The following is an 18,591-nucleotide window of genomic DNA, read 5'->3' as shown; positions in this document are numbered from 1 at the left end:
GGAAAGCTGAATTATCAGTGCAACGCACACATCCAAAGGAATTTTTAAGCAAATATTGCCCAGTAGCGAAAATGGTCACTGGTGACATCGTCACTAATGGAGATTAGGTGACATCGTCGCTCTTGCTGTGAATCCTAAGCGACATATACGTAGCTGATAATGACACTGGTGAGAACGTCATGCAGGTGTTCTCCTATCAAAGACTTATAACAGACAATGGGCCTTATGCATAAAAAGTGATCTTAAGCTCAGACTCAATTTTTGCACTGAAGGGGTGAGCTCAAGCCCAAGAATTTGTACTGAAAATCGAGTCGGAGCTTAAGCTCACTTTTTATGCATGAGGCCCAATGTCTTGCAGCGGTCACTTATAAAAAGTTCATTGCAGGACATTGTCGCTTGAATATCATCAATGATCACTGCATGACAAAGCCATATAAACGGAGCCCAAAGTCATTGAAGACTTGATATGGCCGTACAAGACACTTAAGTGACTAATTTATGACATTCGCTACGGGGTAATGATGTAGTTATGCGTATGTATACACACATACATATGAATGTATATGGGCATTCCCATGGTGGCGCACGTGACAGTCGTACGATTTCAATGTGATACAAAAAAGGAATACCATTTGTTTTCTTTAACTTTTTTGGGCCATTGTATAGCACATAATTAGCTCTATATTTAACCGAAAAATGAAATCAATCGAACTGCTTGGTCCTGAAATATAAACATTTAAAGAGAGAGTCGTTACGTGACAAAAAATGGAAGTTGATTTCTTCTTTTCTTACAAAATCGCAAAACTCTGCGAATTGTGGATGGCTATTTTTATGAAACTTATTTTAATATGATTTGGAACAATTCTAGTTGTTTTTAGAGTTTTTTGGATTAATGCAAATTTTTTCAATTCTCTTTTACAACCCCAAGTGTGAAACGTGACGTGACGTGGCGTCACGTGACATAAATTTCCATCGTTATATTTTTGTTAATATTGCTTTTAAATGAATTTTTAACGCAAATAAAACATGTATTTTATGTAGAATATACTTTATATTTTGACTTCAGCGCCAATTCAGGGTCAATTTATTGGAAATCTATGATTTATTATGTTTCAACCACATACGCCAAATTCGAACCAAATCGGACCATAAATACGGTTTTTCGAAATATCTCGACCTTGGCACCACCTAGGAAGACCATTTTATGCAAACATGATTCTACTTACATAGCCAGTATATATTTTAAAAAGCAGACAAATCGGCCCGTAAATACGTTAGATATAAAACTTTTATTTTTTTTGTCGTGGTGGACCTTCCGCTGGAAAAACCCATATACAAACTGACATGCATATTTGTAATCTATATATGGTCACCTGAAATGCTAAAGGACGTAACAACGTCGTAATTGAAATGGAAAACGTCCTGACTAATATTTTCTTTCATAAAATGATGTGGGAGTTGTAATTCGATGAAATCCATCATATCAATCAAAAACTTAATTTTGAATTTTTTATTAGTTACGACTTGTATTTCAGCGACAATGTTCGTTACGTCTTTTTGCATTTCAGGGGACGGTATGTAAGTAGTCATAACTATGTATGTGCCTAAGTGGGGATCTTTTTATGACATGAACATGTACAGATATACATACATATATACAAACATACATATGTATGTATACTATATATAATACGCGAAGGCATTTTTTGTGCAGGATAAAAAATCTGTTCGAACAATAAAATACAAATTATTTCATCAGTATATTGAAATACATGTGTATTACAATGTCAGATGAAAGACATTTAAGAAGATCTTAGTTTAGGAATATTTTTGAAAAGGACTTTCAAAAATGAGATTTCAAATTAAAGGCCTTACCTGTGGATGTGTGGTAAAGTTTTTATTTTTATTTTTTTTTTGATTAAGAACTTTTTTCATCGGTATAGGGTGATTTGAAATTTGATGAACTTAAAAACATGCACCAAGCCAGACTGCTCTTCACTGGCACGCGGATCTCTTATAACTCTGACTAAGTTCTGAAATATTTTTTAAGTTTTTAAATTAAGTTTTGGGCGTTTTAAAGCCATGCGGGTTCACTAGTCTATGTATATTCTCCTTTACCATTTTAATAAGTCAGTTTGGTAATGTCCAATTTATATCATAAAAGAATGCTTATATAGGCATTACTTAAGATACTCTTGACAAAAAACATTAGGAGAGGAGCACACCTACGGGGACCGGCAATGACGTAAAGTACCTACATAGGCATAGGTTTTTCTATAAAGGCATTTAATCAGTATGTGCAGTTTGGAAAAATTTTGTTAACAATAACAATCACCTACTCAGTTTTCTTTCTTTTATAAGTAAAAACTAGTTTTTTAAAAGACAAAGATGAAAACCAATAGTAAATGTCCAATAACTCGAAGTAAAACTCCAGGAGTTCCCAATCACCTAAAACGCTGTTTTTCTAATAGTCTAACCCTTTCACCTACTATAAATTATCTACGCCACCAAAAATTACCAAAATGGATAACGAATGCGACTGCGAGTCAATCAGTTGCGGCAGCCTTTTGCCCTGACATTGAACTCACTTCTGAAACTCACGCTTACTGGCATGTAGGGGAGTGTATGTACCTAGATATATACATATACATATATAGTTATATGAGTACGTGCATATGGAACTGTGTGTACCTACGACGTTTTTGCTCGCCATAATTACCTATATGTATTTATATAAATACATACATATGTAGATACTTAACATATGTTTAATATTCATCTTTTTATTGCCGACTGGCGAATCTTATTTGTCGTTTTTTGCAAGCTGTGTCAATATTGATTTAGTCTGTAGCTGTGGTTGTGCCCCAAAATTACTATACTGCACTGATAAAAATTTAGTATATACAAATGCATACATACATACATATGTATGTATGTACTATGTACGCAGGAAAATGTTGATGTCTTACTTCTTCTTCTGCCAGCTGTGGTTGCGATTGCGTTTGTGCATTTTTTTGTTATATTTCACAAATTTAGTTAATGTTTTGACTTCGATGCCATTGGACGTGCGGTTGGTGCAACAATATTGCAAAAATTATTTAGAGTCAAAATCAGTCCAAGAAATACTGTGAATAATATTATCAACAACCAAAATCGGCTGATAACAATTCAGGGCACCCAATTACCTACATTCGTACGTACCACTTCACATAGCTATCTAAATATACATATGTATATTTATGTATTTTCATTTAGATACGTATATGCACAGTTATGTATGTTTGTATGTATATGTATATCTGCATATAAATGTACTGAAATAGCACATGAATTTAGTTGAAATTCAAGGTCAGCATTGTGTAGAAAGTGAAATCGCAGTGATAAGAAATAGGCAACACAGTGGTATGTAGTCTGCGAAAAATAAATTTTAGTTGAAACTGAACGTGGCATTAATTACATTGGTTTTAGTGCATTCATATTTACACATGTTATTGTTTGTAAATAATAGCACAGATTCACTTTCAGTTTAAATTTGTATTTTTTATCTATTCAATAACCTCCGTAACAACTGCCTCACTGTTTTTTTCCATATGATTTTACCATTTCTACAATCGTGGCTGAAGTGTAATTGGGCGTGAATACGTTTTTTATGCGTTTGCATTACTTGTACTACGTAGTTAGTTAAGGCTTAATAAGTGAGTGTTCGTTAACATATAGGCATTCCGTAAAAAGGGTTAACCATAAGCAAAAATAAAAACAAAACGAATAAAAAAACATTTTAAATATACCACGTATCATAAATGGACTAAAAAGTAGAAAATAATTCTTCCTAGACCAGTAGAATTTGTGTGGAAAATTTTTGATTTTAAAATTGTAAAAACGTCGAGTTTAGTTACATATGTCAACTAAATATGTTTCTCTCAACATTGTGATTTGGTAATACATATTTAGATTATTTATTTATAGTTAAAGCTTATTTACAGAGAAACATATTTAGATGACTCCTTTCTCAGCATAGTCTAGCGCCTCATTTGGATATCCAAAGCTTTGTGGGTTTCGAGAATATATGGAATAATTCTTAATAATTTAATATTTCTCAGTGTACTCTTCACCAAAAATGTAGTTTGGAAAATTAAAGCTCCACTCGTAATGAACATTACATAAAGCCTATTATCTCTTCGTATTTTTGATTACATCTACACACTTATTTAATTTAAATGCTAGTGTCACTTCGTACATTAATAAATCTGCCTTTTTTTATTTACAGACACTGCCATATGGAAACCAAAAGCTGCGAATTTTCCAACTTTAAACTATTCAACTACCTCACAATAGCTACAAAATATTACAAACAACTTATTCTATAGAATAAGAAAAGCTGCCAGTGTCTCGTTAAAGACACCAACAATCAACAATAGTTAAATAACCACCGCCAGAAAGCACCGAAAGCAATAACAATACACATACATTGAAATTGTTATCGAATATGAAAAAATTTAATGGAAACCTTTTAGAAATCTCGTAGAACAACCCAGTGGCATACCGCCTTCATAGCTAGTCCGAACTTTATTGTACCAGTAATAAACATCCCACCCCCTTTACTTCGACTTGCTTTACATCGGTGGTCAAGGCAGCCGGCATTTAATATGAATCCCTCGTCCCTTGCCAATGACGTCGACACCGCGGCAACTCCAAAATCGAACAAATTCCAATCATCACAGCGCCAAGTAAAAGCAAGCGCAACTGCGAACACTCCAGTGGTTACGCCAACCTCGACTTTGACAAATGGACGTTCTGAAAATGGCTACAAGCGTCATGGCCCAAACGGAGAGGCCAGTTTGAATGGAACACCTTTGCAAAACGGGCTTGGCACAAATGGTTATCAAAATGGAGCACGTCGTGACTCTACTCAAGCCTGGACGCCTCTATTGGCTAGTCCCAATAGCACCGATAGCACTGCTCTGATTAACGGCAATGGAGGTGCCGGTGGTGATAGCAGCTTAGTTGGTACAGAAACTGTTATAATTAGTGAAGTCGACAATGTGGATGCACCGGAGGGCAATGCAAACCCAGCTAATGACACAACTGTGCTATATGCTACATCTACAAGCAACAACAACGAATGGAAGGATGCCGAGCAATCTAATAATCTCAAGAATGGTCTACTACACTATCCGGTTAACCATCAAGGGAACAACAATGGTTCCCTAATGAATGGCAAGAACGGCATTGGATTGGGCGTGCCTGATAAATACGACGAACAAGATCCTCTCACTGGCCTTTATACACAAAAGCATATTCGTCCGCATGAGCCAGATGAATCGGACTCTGATTCCGAACTTAGTAATGTCGACGGACAAGGGCCAGGTTGTGGTCTCTTCGGCTGTCGGCCAAAATGGGCACGTAACTTCGCTTCGACCAATGTTTTTATGATCGTGTTTCTGCTCGCCTACATTCTGCAGGGAATGTATATGACATATTTCGTGTCGGTTATCACCACTATTGAGAAACTATTTCAAATCAAATCGAAAACTACCGGCCTTTTGCTAAGCGCCAGTGAGATGGGCCAAATTAGCACCGCTATGCTGTTGACATACTTCGCTGGACGTGGCCATCGTCCACGTTGGATCGCTTGTGGCATGGTGCTATTCTCCATTGCAGCATTTTCTTGCTCACTGCCGCATTTTATATTTGGCAAGCAATTAATGCAATCTCTCGACCATTTAAGTAATGGTGGTAACGGTGGTAATACGGCGCTGCGAACCTTAAATGGACAAGTACTACAAGCCAGTTATGGACTGCGTGGAATCAATGACACAGTGAATGCAACAAGCGCAAATATTTTTGAGGGAGGCATTAGCGCATTGATAAAAAGTTCACATGATGTGAATCTCTGCAGACATGGACAGAATGCGACACGCTCCAGTGCTGGTAAGTGTTTCTTATGTAATGGCATATTTAATTGTGTAATTATAGAAAAGGTAATTTTAACTATGAAAATAATCATCCCAATTCTTATTAGTCTCGGGGAGTTTGTTCTCCGGGAATTGGTTTCTCCCGAGAAAGAGATCCTCCAATAATAAACTCCCAGGGAGTAGAATTTTCCCCGAAAACTTGGGAGGAGGAAATTCGAGCTTCGAAAAAGCTGTTTGACAGTTTTTTGTGAGCTCAACTCCGCCATTTAATATAAAAACTCCTCTTAGAACTTTTTCATGATAGGATAAAAGGGAAAAAAGAGAAAGTAGGAAAAAGAGGGAGTTTCTGTTCAGAATCGGCCTGAATAACTAGGGATGCCTTCCAAAATACTATGCGTTTTAAATGTCTCAGCCGACTTGTTAGGTTAAAAACGGCATTTTACAATTCCTTTAGAGGTCTGCAAAAGTTGGTTGACATGTATTTGAAAATTTCCATTAGTTTATCCATAAAAATATTGGTAGCTATTAGCATTAAAACATTCGTATATCGTATCAATAGAGAATGGGCTATTGTAATGCGACCCAGAATTGGTTATCGGAACAATAACCGATAACAGTAATAACAGTAACCGATTTCCGGGGATAATGCAGCGAGTTCGACCATGTTCGCGCTTCTGTATATGTAATACTAGATGCTAGACTTACTTTCTTCTGACTTTTACGTGCCTATCAAACTGTCACTGTAGCAAGTGATTAAAAGTGCGTAACAACACGCGCTTCTAGCCCTGGTCCGCGCAGTTTTCAAAAACTCTAGAACAGCCTTTCTTCTAACAGCGGCTGTCTCTATCAGGCATTGTTAACCCTTCCGGGTGTATTTCTGTGTGAAAATTTACATAAAATCATCTGCCGTTCGGAGTGGACGTAAAATTACAGGTCGGAGGACAAGCTCGGCCAAAGGTTCAGCAAAAGTTTTAAAACCAAGTAATTTCTTAAATTCTTAACTTGAGAAGAAAATAGTTTATCTTTACCATGTCATCCCTTCAGTCCTAATTCTTGAGTGTGCAGCTTTAGTAATTTTATGAACCCTTTCGACGATCCTCTGAAGTATGCGTCTAACAAGGAACTTTCCCGAAAGCGCATTCACTAACCACTCCAGTTAGTGAAGTAAGATTTTAATTGAGGACTTATTTATTCAAGTCCTGGTCCCATCAATATTTGTTTTCTTATATCGGAAGGCAGAGGCAAACCTCAAAGTGTATTTACCATGAAAAGGCTTCTCGTAAAAAGAATTTACCCTCACAGACGTCCTAAAACTGTAGGTCCCTCATCAAAAATTGAAAAAGCGCCAAATATTTTTATTTAATTTTTTTATTTAAGGCTTTCTCGAAAAAATTTGGATGCAACTACTTTACTTACCTTTTCCGATATCTTTTTCGATCCGCTGTTTTGATCACCCACTCAAGTAACACAGTGGTATATAACTTGGTGTAAATTTGTGAATTTTGGTATAATTAATCAGATTTGTACCAAAATTCCTATATTTACACCAGGTTATACACCAGTGTGCTACTTGAGCTTACACTTATTGCCTATTTTGATAGACTCAATTCACATACATATTTTCTTTGCACACAGAATGTGATGAAGACCAAAAATTGGAACAGGCTTCACACTCTAAGATCACAGTAATTGTGCTATGCATATTCTTTGCTAGTCTCTTGAGCTCTGGTATTGGACAGACGGCCGTGGCAACACTCGGCATACCATATATAGATGATAATGTGGCAAGCAAGCAGTCACCCATGTATATGGCCATTACAATTGGTGTACGTATTTTGGGTCCTGCATCCGGTTTTATAGTCGGCTCATTTTGCACACGTTGGTACGTCAACTTCTCAAATCCTGAGTTCGACGCAAGCGATCCACGCTGGATTGGTGCTTGGTGGCTAGGGCCGGTTGGCATTGGTAGTTTAATGATGCTATCATCCATCGCGATGTTCTCATTTCCAAAACAGCTGCGTGGTAAACGGAAACCCAGTGCGGTCGAAGCCAAAGAGAATGTCGTTGAAGAAACAGCCGCGACAGCAGAAGTGGATGAAAAGCCCAAATTAAGAGGTTTGTCATATTCTTAAGCAATAAGAACTATTAAAAGCTTTAACTACTCCATCACATTCTTTATCAAAAGATTTCCCAAAAACAGTACGACGCCAATTGAGCAACGATATTCTGATGTTCCGTACTGCTTCGTGCGTGTTTCATCTACTGCCAATTGCAGGATTATACACCTTTCTACCGAAATACCTCGAAACACAGTTCCGTGTGACCACATACGATGCCAACATGATCGCCGCCTTCTGTGGCATACTCGTTATGGGTATCGGCATTGTTATATCCGGTTTAGTCATATTAAAATTGAAGCCATCAGCGCGCTCAGTAGCCGCTTGGATTGCATTTACAGCGCTCTTCTACTCAGCCGGCATGGTAATCCTAATGTTCGTAGGATGTAGCATGAACGACTTTGCTGGTTATAAGACTGGCACGAGCAATAAGTGAGTATAAGACAGTAGGGCTGTTCAGGATCTTATGCATATGCTCTTGGATTTGCATATTCGTTGCATTTTAAATTCACAACCATAAAATGCACACGGTTGCCATGATAGCAAGCAAAAAATTTTGCAAATGCAATTCCAACTGCAAATCCAAGACCATGTCCACAACATCCAGAACAGCCCTAGTGTTTTAATTTTGAGAGTTTTCTAAGTTTTGAATTAACTTGCAGCTCTGCCATGATCGAGGAAGCATGTGACCTCAACTGTTCCTGTGATAAGGAGAATTTTGCGCCCATTTGTGGTGTTGACGGACGTATATATATTTCCACCTGCCATGCTGGATGCGAATCATCTTCGATGCGAGAAAGCGATAGCCGCGTCGTATTTAGTAACTGTACTTGCATTCCAGATTGTAAGTTTGAAACGTCTGATATTCATCTACATATGTAGATATATAATTCATTACTTTTTCGATGTCGTACACAGCGTATGCGTAACATTTTATTCACATAATTTTTTTATTTTAATTCATATATGTACAACTCATTCATAGATATGTATGTCTGTATGTATGTGGATAGTGACAGCTACTGCATTATTCTCATGCAGCTTTTAAAATTTATCTGCACTTCAAACACATTTTTTGAGAACAAAAATTTCGTTATGTCTCTTTTGAGTTGTTAGTTGAAATGACCAGTGTTGCCAAAACTTTTTGGCCCGACCGGCTAAATTGGCCAAAAAATAACGGCTAAAAACGGCTAAAATCTTTTAGCTAAAATTAAGATGTTTATTTGAATAAAGTTGAAAGACTAATAAATTCATTAAATTATTTTAAGTTAAGAAAGGAAACTGTCGTTATACTTCATTAATTAAAGCTCTAAATCAGAAGTCAGTTTGGTATTACCTACATAATTATAAAAAATATATCAATTAAAAACTTATGGCGTTTTTTCTATTGAAAAATTTTGCCTTTTTATGTTACAGCGTTTGCACTAGGTTACTTTTCGTCCTGCAAAATGGTTCTATTAGTAGAATGTATTGCACTTTTGCTTATTCGGAGGGCAATATTTTCAGAAATGAACACACAAAGCTGTGAAAAGGCTCAGCAAGATAGGGAAACATTATTTCGAGAAAAAAGGCCAGTAATTTATATTGAACAAGCCGGTCGCTTTTTAAGTTTTTAACAATTGAGCTATGTAATTTTATTTTGATGTCCATATATTCGGAGTGTTCGTGTTTTTGAAGACCTGCTCCATCTCTGCACATGCCTGTAAAAGAGAAATAATGAGCAACACTAAGGATATCAGCACCACGATATGTTCTTTAAAAAAAATACAGTGACCCAAATATAAACTGGGCCGCGACATTTTAGAGAGTTGTGGCTATTTTTCTTTATTTTAGTTTATTTTTATGAAAATATAGCTGATTACTTAACAAACACCATATAAATCCAAGTTTCGGACTTTGCGCAAAATTTATGAAATTTCTGCAAAATGTCACCAAAATTTTTAACCTTTTAGTTAGCATCTTTAGAAAAAATTATGGTATGCAGTTTTGTAGTCTATTAAACTCTAGTTTAATGAGGTACAAATTTGAACTAGCGGGGACTTACTGCTGATTTTGGCATTTTTTAAATGACGGCGGTACGAATTTTTTTCCGTACAAAGTATGTTCGATAAGTTTTTTATATGTAAAATATACGAAACACCGTCAACAAAAAAAATTTCCAAAAATCAGCGATAAATACTAGGTGTCTACTTTACATTTTTGCTTTATTATACTAAAATTTCAAATTTCTAAAGATGTTGATTAAAATCTTAAAAATTTTGTGAAAATTTGCAGAATTTTCATAATCAGCCTTATCACGATTTTGATTCTCCCCAAACCGGTTCACTTTTCACTTTTGGTATCCATGTAACGGGTGATTTTTTTGAGGTTAGGATTTTCATGCATTAGTATTTGACAGATCACGTGGGATTTCAGACATGGTGTCAAAGAGAAAGATGCTCAGTATGCTTTGAAATTTCATCATGAATAGACTTACTAACGAGCAACGCTTGCAAATCATTGAATTTTATTACCAAAATCAGTGTTCGGTTCGAAATGTGTTTCGCGCTTTACGTCCGATTTATGGTCTACATAATCGACCAAGTGAGCAAACAATTAATGCGATTGTGACCAAGTTTCGCACTCAGTTTACTTTATTGGACATTAAACCAACCACACGAATGCGTACAGTGCGTACAGAAGAGAATATTGCGTCTGTTTCTGAGAGTGTTGCTGAAGACCGTGAAATGTCGATTCGTCGCCGTTCGCAGCAATTGGGTTTGTGTTATTCGACCACATGGAAGATTTTACGCAAAGATCTTGGTGTAAAACCGTATAAAATACAGCTCGTGCAAGAACTGAAGCCGAACGATCTGCCACAACGTCGAATTTTCAGTGAATGGGCCCTAGAAAAGTTGGCAGAAAATCCGCTTTTTTATCGACAAATTTTGTTCAGCGATGAGGCTCATTTCTGGTTGAATGGCTTCGTAAATAAGCAAAATTGCCGCATTTGGAGTGAAGAGCAACCAGAAGCCGTTCAAGAACTGCCCATGCATCCCGAAAAATGCACTGTTTGGTGTGGTTTGTACGCTGGTGGAATCATTGGACCGTATTTTTTCAAAGATGCTGTTGGACGCAACGTTACGGTGAATGGCGATCGCTATCGTTCGATGCTAACAAACTTTTTGTTGCCAAAAATGGAAGAACTGAACTTGGTTGACATGTGGTTTCAACAAGATGGCGCTACATGCCACACAGCTCGCGATTCTATGGCCATTTTGAGGGAAAACTTCGGAGAACAATTCATCTCAAGAAATGGACCGGTAAGTTGGCCACCAAGATCATGCGATTTGACGCCTTTAGACTATTTTTTGTGGGGCTACGTCAAGTCTAAAGTCTACAGAAATAAGCCAGCAACTATTCCAGCTTTGGAAGACAACATTTCCGAAGAAATTCGGGCTATTCCGGCCGAAATGCTCGAAAAAGTTGCCCAAAATTGGACTTTCCGAATGGACCACCTAAGACGCAGCCGCGGTCAACATTTAAATGAAATTATCTTCAAAAAGTAAATGTCATGGACCAATCTAACGTTTCAAATAAAGAACCGATGAGATTTTGCAAATTTTATGCGTTTTTTTTAAAAAAAAAGTTATCAAGCTCTTAAAAAATCACCCGTTATTTCCTATGGGCGGAATAAAAATTGTCGGATGAATTTTTTTTTCGTGCGAAACTCAGGACAAGGCAGAATATTTTCACAAAGTATTAAGTTTATAAATTTTAGTAAAATATTGCAAATAGCAAAATCGGCTAATTTTTTTTTTTTTTTGCACAACGGCTAACAAATCGGCCGCCGGCTAAACCGAATTTCCTCCGGCTATTTGCTTTCGCAACCGGCTAAATCTAGCCGGAAAATGGCTAAAATGGCAACACTGGAAATGATTGTGGTCACTTCTTGTATGTTACTTATTTCTTATATCCATAAGCAATCTCACTAATTTTATTTTAGTGAAAATCTGATTCGCGGGGCAATCTAATTCGCGAAATAAAATTGGCTTCAATGCCACTTATACGTTCCGTATCGCAAGTTTCTTTGTGGTAAGAAAACAATTTTTTGGAGTAAATAGGCACAGGTAGCAAAACTGATTACGATGTAGGTAATTCCTTTTATGGACTTTTATTTCCATTATATTTTTCCCTACTTCCACTGACGAAGATGTTCGCCATTTTAAATGTTTACTATACTGAACTATGAAGTGATGCCGAAATCCGACTTCACGTCTGTACAACTAAAAAAAGATGAATTTTATTTTTTATTATTTCGAATGCAAAAACAAAATTACATGATTCAGAAAACCGGTAAGACGCGTAGAACTTATTGTTAGCGATATTTTTTAGAATATATTGTATTTTCTCATATGTGCAGCCGAAAGTTGCATTTTGTCGGACAGTGTGATTAATGCTACTCCTAAAATTGTCAAGAACTCATATAGAAATTTTCGATTTCGACCACATGCATTTACGATTTACAAATATACATAATTGGGATATTTACAAGGTATAGTTGTAGGTATCGTAAACTTTAAATCGGTTAAAAAAAGTTTGGGGACTCACAAGTTATCATAATTTTCATATTATAAATTTTCCAAAAATGCGGTTTTCACATATTCCCTTAGTTTTTTTCTCACACAACCTGGAAACATAACGAAATTCATATCCATGCATATGTATGTGTTAAATAAAAAACGCAAAATATATTAGCATATTTAAAACCTTAAAAAAAAAACTATATAATTATGTTTATTTAAAAAGATTTTTGTTTCTAATGTAAAATCTGAAATCTTTCATATATGTACATTATGTATGCATTGATTATAACGATATACATACATATGCACATATATATCTATATTTGTACATACATAAATTTATTTACATTAATTTCATACTTTTAATTGCTTTTCATGTATGTACTTCATTAACTTTTGCATTTTATTTATTTTTTCATATGAACAATTTTTTACCCATTTCCTCGAGTCACTGTCACATAACCTACCCCATTTTTCTTCTCTTCTCTTATCTCTCCGCCCCCCCCTCACCAACTTTCTGTTGCGTGCGCGTGTTTATCTATTTTGCAGCTTTAGGGAACCCTGAACCGTACCAAGCGGTTAATGGATACTGTGATAGTAATTGCAAGAATTTCGTATTCTTCATTTTAATATTTGTCGTTTGTGTGTTTATGCATTCGACGTCGGAGGTGGGCAGCATGTTGTTGGTGATGCGTTGCACCCATCCAAAAGGTATGTGGAAATAAATATACATATGTACATAGTAAATACATAAACATACAATACATAAACAGTTGCCGAAAAAATGATATCATAAATATCAATTATAATATATTATTTTTTTGTTATTTAATTTTGATTACTATTTTATAAAAATACAGTTCATTATTTAGCAAAATCCGTGTAAATCCAAGTTTTAAACATTGCGCAATATTTCAAAAAAAAATCAACAAACTTTAACTTAATTAGATTTCTTAGAGAGATTTTGAATATGAAGTTTTATAGCGCACTGAATTCTAAATGAACAACTTTTCAAAATATGGTGCGGCTATAATTTTTTCGACCACCTTTAATTTACTCTTTTGAATTGGATAAATATATATTCCTTTTCCTAGATTTCGTGATAATTACAAATATTTTTTTGAATATACATACATATACATATATATGAGTCTACACCCAACGACAGATAAGGTAGTCGGTTCGTAGGGCTGCCAGACGTCCCGGTTTTCCCGGACATGTCCCGGTTTTAGACTATTTGTCCCGGTGTCCCGGTCCAACCTTAAAATGTCCCGGGTTTCGTTTTAGTGTCCCGGTTTTTGATTTGATTGTACAAATTTGAATAAAAGTTCAAAAATCACTACACTAAGAGAAAAAACGCGTTTTAATATTCAGAAAAATGTTATGAATTCACTAAGGGAAATAACGCATAGTAAACATGAATATTTTCTATTGGATTATCGTTTAAAAATGTTCGTATTTAAAAATAATACTTTCATAACACGCACGCGTGGTGTTGATTCAAGCTCAACATTAAAATGCACATTTACATGTCTGGCTGTAGATGAGTGCGCGAAGATGCTTGCCACAATTTGCTAATTTCCAGAGGGTCAGGGTTCAATTCCCATTACAACCAGCATGGAATTTAAATATTTTTTTAACTTAATTATGAAAAAGCAATCGGTAATTGCAAATCGCTTCATTTTAATATGGGCGTATTTGAATTGAATATTTCGATACTAAATACTAAAATTTGTATATTTAAATGTATTTTGAGTTGGGTTAGTGCTCTTTCATATGCGTATTTTTTTAATTTAGCACGCTTTTTTAATTTTAAACTTCTTTCTCTCAGTGCACCGGTTTAATTTGCGAAATAGTCACATTTCCAGATAGTTGAACTTTGCACAAGCAATAGTTGATGATTAGTATATGTACCTAAATACGTTCAAAATGACGTGCACAGAGTTTTACAATTATATTAAGGTAAAGACAGAAGTTTTGAAACAAGTTCACAGCAACGAAAAATATGACTGATATTTTAAAGTTATCTTGTACTTAAATTTTTTTCTTTCATGAATCCTGGAGTACTTATAAGTACAGTGTGGTACAAAATTATTGGCTCGGAGGCTCTTTCATCAGATCACAATTTCTAATCAGATCTTTTAGAAAAATTTTGAAAATGTAGCTTTTGAGCCAATTAATAAAGTGCAAGTCTAAAGTTGCCAGCAACTTTCGTTGATTTTTAGCATATTGTTTTTTGCTGACAGTGTCTTCCATATAAAAAGAATTATCGAACATTGTTTGTATAGAAGAAACTTTCAGTAAAAACAATACCAAAAAATTTTTATAAAAAGTCTGATTAGAATGTTGCAAATTTGTATGCAAATTTATTGATATTGATATTTTCCTATCGTTTCATCAAAAAAAAAATTTAGAATATAAACTATTGAAGTCATTTAGACGCCAAGTTTTGTTACTACAACACAAAATGAGCCGAGGCTAAAACATGACTGTTCTTAGGGTTGCCAGATTTTTTATGCGCGAAATCAGTACGTTAGACTTTTTCATGCTAAAAAATCAGTACTTTTCAGTACATTTTTATTTATTCAAAGCAAAATTAAGAATGTAAGTAACAGATAACACTTTAAAACACCAGAGTACCTGTTTTTAACAATTAGGTTGTTCGCACTTGCTTGGCTATAAGGTTATCTGGTTAAAAATTTGTATTCTGTAGTATATTTTGTTGTTGTAAACTGAATTAAAAATATAACTAGATAACCAGGCAAGTGTGAATAACCCTAGTATTTTGGTATATAAATAAAATATAGTTCATAAAAAAATAAAAGTGTTATTCATTTTAACATGCGGTTACACAGAAGCCAATAATTTTTTTTTTTATGACATTTTTGAATAGATTTTATTATTGATCATTTCCATTTTCAGTGTTTATATAGTCAAAGAATTCTATATTTTTCATTTTAAAATTACCTTTAATTTGAAGTTCACTTTCAAAAATTTTAATTAGAAACCGGTTTCTCTCTTTGCGCCAGGAAATAAACTTTATACTTAAGATCCTCTGAGTTTCTTCGTTTGAGTGTGGTATTGAAAAAAACAAAATTACATTTTTTTCAAACTGTTGAAAAGTATCACTATCAATTGAGAAGTATAAACTCTACTTTTCCGTGTGAACACCCAGAAATATTGGAACTTTTATTTGCTTTTAGGAAAAAAAAAAAATCAGAAATAAAAGTTTGCAAGGTGGGACTGGAACTAAAAGAGTGCAAATCACTTTCGTGAGGCTCTACCAATTTTTGTTTCTGCTTTGAGTACAGACAAACCATTCAAGTGTTGCTGCAATGAATTTTTTATTTATGAATACATTAGACAATGTTGGTGTGGACTCGTACGTATTTTCAGCAATGGTAGTCAATTTGCTATGCATAATAATAATAATAGATTGGCGCGTATACATATGTTAGTGTTTGGCTGAGCTTCCCCTCCGACTTGTGGCGTGCGCCCTGATATTGTCACACAAAGCGGAGGGGCCTACAGTTTTACGCCGACTCCGAACGGCGATTGTATTTTTATGAGAAGCTGTTTTTCATGGCAGAAATACACTCGGAGGTTTGCCATTGGGACGACCGTTGTTAAGAAGAAACCGTTTTCTATATTTTTTGCGATGTTGCTTTGGCCAAGGCTTGAACCCAGGTGCAGATGAGTGAAAGCGCGCACTGCTTACACCACAGCGGCCGACTATACATAGTTCATTATTTTAATCATAAAAGTAGTAATACTGATATAGCTAAGGCTTTGCTATTAATTCTGGTTGCGTGTAATACGCACAATTAGAATGATAATAGAGACAAAACTTTTTAATTGTTTTGATTTTAACGCCAATTTCCCTATTTTTGGATTTGATCTGATTTTGATAGTGCTTAGATTCTCAGGAACCGGCGAATAATCTCAAAGACAGTTTCGTTTCGTAAATATATCAACAGCGATGCTTATAATACGGATTTTCAGAGCTACTATCCTAGTATTTCTTTTCATCTACACTAGACTGTATTAATACCTATTATTTTTATATTTCTAATGGAGTATATGTAAATATTTTTATTCTTTTTTGTTATTTATGGCCTTATAACAATTATATTCAACATTTTTTTTTTAGCTTGAGGCCGTTTTTAATGAAAGTTTTTGCGGAAAAAAACATCAGTTTACATTTTGGTAGAAGTTATTATAAGTATAGAAATTATTAGCAAAAACCAATCAAAACAACAACCACATAATCAAGTTTAAATAGCACTGGAATAGCTGCGCTCGATTGTAGTTAGCTTTACAAATGAAAAAGTGGAAAAAGCAACAACAGTTTACTCGGCGAACTTAGCTCCGTGGGTAGACTCCTGGCTATAGCGACTGGAGTCGTTGGATCGAATCCCAGTTGAAGAAGTCTGATGAGGGGATGTGGCGATCTCCGAACTTCTACCAAATGTAAATTGATGTTTTTTCCGCGAAAATTTTCATTAAAAATTGAGGCCGTTCAATAAAATTGTTGAGTGTAAATATTTTTATGAGAACGTCTTTGATAATATTTTCAAGTTCCTAACATTTTTAACACGCATAAAAATTGTCAAGAGGTCTGGTAAGTGTAAGTTGTAAGTGAAATCGTCGTGTGAACAGCCAAAAATTAGTTTCCGCAATTTCACCTTAGGAAAATAAAAATAAATTTTCGAAACTCCTCAATTTTACAGACTTTTCTAAATGCCTTGCATTTTCACTTGTGACTGCACTTTTACTTTTATTTATTGTCTTTTTCGTTGTAACTGGTTAAAATTTCACCAAATAATGCCTAATAATGTAGATAATGCCTGGCATGGTCACAGTCCTTGGTCAAATATAAACTTAAATAGGTCGTTCCGGTTACGTACACCCGAGTGTCGCGAAAACGACTTATACAAATATACACATGAGCAAATTATTAAGAAAATACAATAAATGAACAAAAACAAATTTTAATTTAATATTTTATTATATCGTTTTTTAAATTTAATTAAATGTTAAGTTTTTAAGAAAACTTATATTACACACATATTTTAATTTGCAGATAAAGCCATGGCTATGGGCATAATACAGTCAGCTATTGGTCTATTTGGTAATGTTCCTTGTCCGATTATTTATGGCGCCGTTGTCGATTCGGCGTGCCTCATCTGGAAATCAGTGTGTGGCAAACATGGAGCCTGTTCACTATACGATGCAGACTCATTTAGGCATTACTTTCTGGGTATGGTCACAATTCGCTTTGCTTTTAACACATTTTAGATTTTTTTTTTTCTGCAGGCATCACCGCCGGCATAATGTTTTTAGCTTTCTTAATGGACTTGGTCGTGTGGAGCAAAGCACATCGCATTGATATCACACCGGAGGACAGTAATGAGCCGCATGGTAAACAGACGGCCGCGGAAACTGAATGTAAGAAGTCAATGGTAGCGCCAGACACCAGTGTTTAAATCGAAAGCGCTATTTAAATAAGGATGATCGAAATATTTTGCTGAAAAGAACAAAATCAAAAGGTTAAAACAAAGTGCGCACATTTTTTTTTCGTTTTCTTTTATTTGTGTTTCTTGCTTCTGGTTTTACCTAATGACGCTGCGACAGTAAGGAATGGATGCGTATTAATTAGAAAAAAAAAAGAAAACATACACAGTTGCTTTGTTAGAATTTGACGGAGGAATGCGATCTTGCATTTATTGTTGATAGTTATTTTATTGATTAGTTTAGTTAAAGTTTAGTTAATGAAAGCATAGTTTTAGGCAGCAAAACGAGCGCGAAGATGAAATACTAACGAAATGGACAAAATTCATACGCGTGCCCTGCTAAAGTAAAAACAAAAAGAAATATTAAAATTATAAATATTTGCATACATATACATATGTACATATTTACAAAGTATGTTCTTGTCTCCTTGTATATTCATTCATACATATTTATATGTAGATCCATATGTGTGCACGTAAT

At 35.0% G+C, this 18,591-nt stretch overlaps 1 protein-coding gene across 2 annotated transcripts; it reads left to right on the top strand.

Annotated features, from left to right (window-relative positions):
• The first annotated feature begins 3,054 nt into the window (after nucleotides 1-3,054).
• Nucleotides 3,055-18,271, top strand: LOC118746151 (solute carrier organic anion transporter family member 74D-like). Of its 2 annotated transcripts, XM_036479938.1 has the most exons (8): nucleotides 3,055-3,193; nucleotides 4,268-5,931; nucleotides 7,551-8,030; nucleotides 8,101-8,464; nucleotides 8,695-8,876; nucleotides 13,147-13,308; nucleotides 17,681-17,857; nucleotides 17,914-18,083. In XM_036479938.1, exons 2-8 carry the CDS (start codon nucleotides 4,647-4,649, stop codon nucleotides 18,081-18,083), a joined length of 2,820 nt encoding a protein of 939 aa, XP_036335831.1. In that variant the 5' UTR covers nucleotides 3,055-3,193; nucleotides 4,268-4,646. The 2 variants fall into 2 exon arrangements, with proteins under 2 accessions (XP_036335831.1, XP_036335832.1); XM_036479939.1 differs by lacking the exon at nucleotides 3,055-3,193 and having other exon boundaries at nucleotides 4,647-5,931; nucleotides 17,914-18,271.
• The last annotated feature ends 320 nt before the right edge of the window (nucleotides 18,272-18,591 follow it).

Source organism: Rhagoletis pomonella, unplaced genomic scaffold, assembly GCF_013731165.1.
Source record: "Rhagoletis pomonella isolate Grant_MI unplaced genomic scaffold, Rhpom_1.0 Rhpom_scaffold_00010, whole genome shotgun sequence".
Taxonomy (NCBI): Eukaryota; Metazoa; Arthropoda; class Insecta; order Diptera; family Tephritidae; genus Rhagoletis; species Rhagoletis pomonella.
This window is presented reverse-complemented; position numbering and strand designations above follow the sequence as displayed.